Raw genomic sequence first — 601 nt, 5'->3', positions numbered from 1 at the left:
ACATCACATCCTGAAGGAACCACAAAAGGTGATAAATCAGTGTCTCAGCAGATAGAAAGTGGTAATCGTTCACAGGATAACAGTGATCAGAGAGATAAAGAACAAGGTGACAACACAGAGAACACGCACACAACAAGGCCAGAACGGAATGATGGACAAGACTCTTCTACTTCCACAACTCAAAGTACAGGTAATACTTCTTCCAGCAATACATCCACAGATGAAGCGCAGAATAATCAGGCTGAAAGTGACCCTAATGCTGCAAAACCAGCAGAGAGTGAATCAACCAGTGAGGAATCAACCACCACCACCACAACAACAACAACACTTCCTCCTGAACTCACAAACAACAAGAAGGGTTATGCAGACAGCAGCAGCAGTATTAGCAGTTCTGTGTGGATGCGTCTACCACTACTGATTGTGGTTACACTGGCCTGTATTCTTGTGTGCTGATTGTAATGGTGGTTTGATGGTGTGACTCAGGTCATCCTTTCTTTTTCTTTTTTGAGCACATCACTACAGTCTAACTAATCTTCCACATGTTGGGATTCTCTTTTTCTTTTTTTGTTTCTTAATGTTAATGTGTTTTGTGTGTTTTTTT

At 41.4% G+C, this 601-nt stretch overlaps 1 protein-coding gene across 1 annotated transcript; it reads left to right on the top strand.

The window, feature by feature from the left end:
- TM35_000471000 (uncharacterized protein) lies at positions 1 to 453 on the top strand (the record flags this gene model as incomplete). The annotated part of the gene is made up of 1 exon (XM_029030360.1): positions 1 to 453. A coding segment is annotated over one exon (453 nt), but the record flags the coding sequence as incomplete, so codon positions are not given.
- Positions 454 to 601: the final 148 nt, after the last annotated feature.

Source organism: Trypanosoma theileri (genome assembly GCF_002087225.1).
Source record: "Trypanosoma theileri isolate Edinburgh chromosome Unknown TM35_Tth_47_V1, whole genome shotgun sequence".
Classification (NCBI taxonomy): Eukaryota; Euglenozoa; class Kinetoplastea; order Trypanosomatida; family Trypanosomatidae; genus Trypanosoma; species Trypanosoma theileri.
This window is presented reverse-complemented; position numbering and strand designations above follow the sequence as displayed.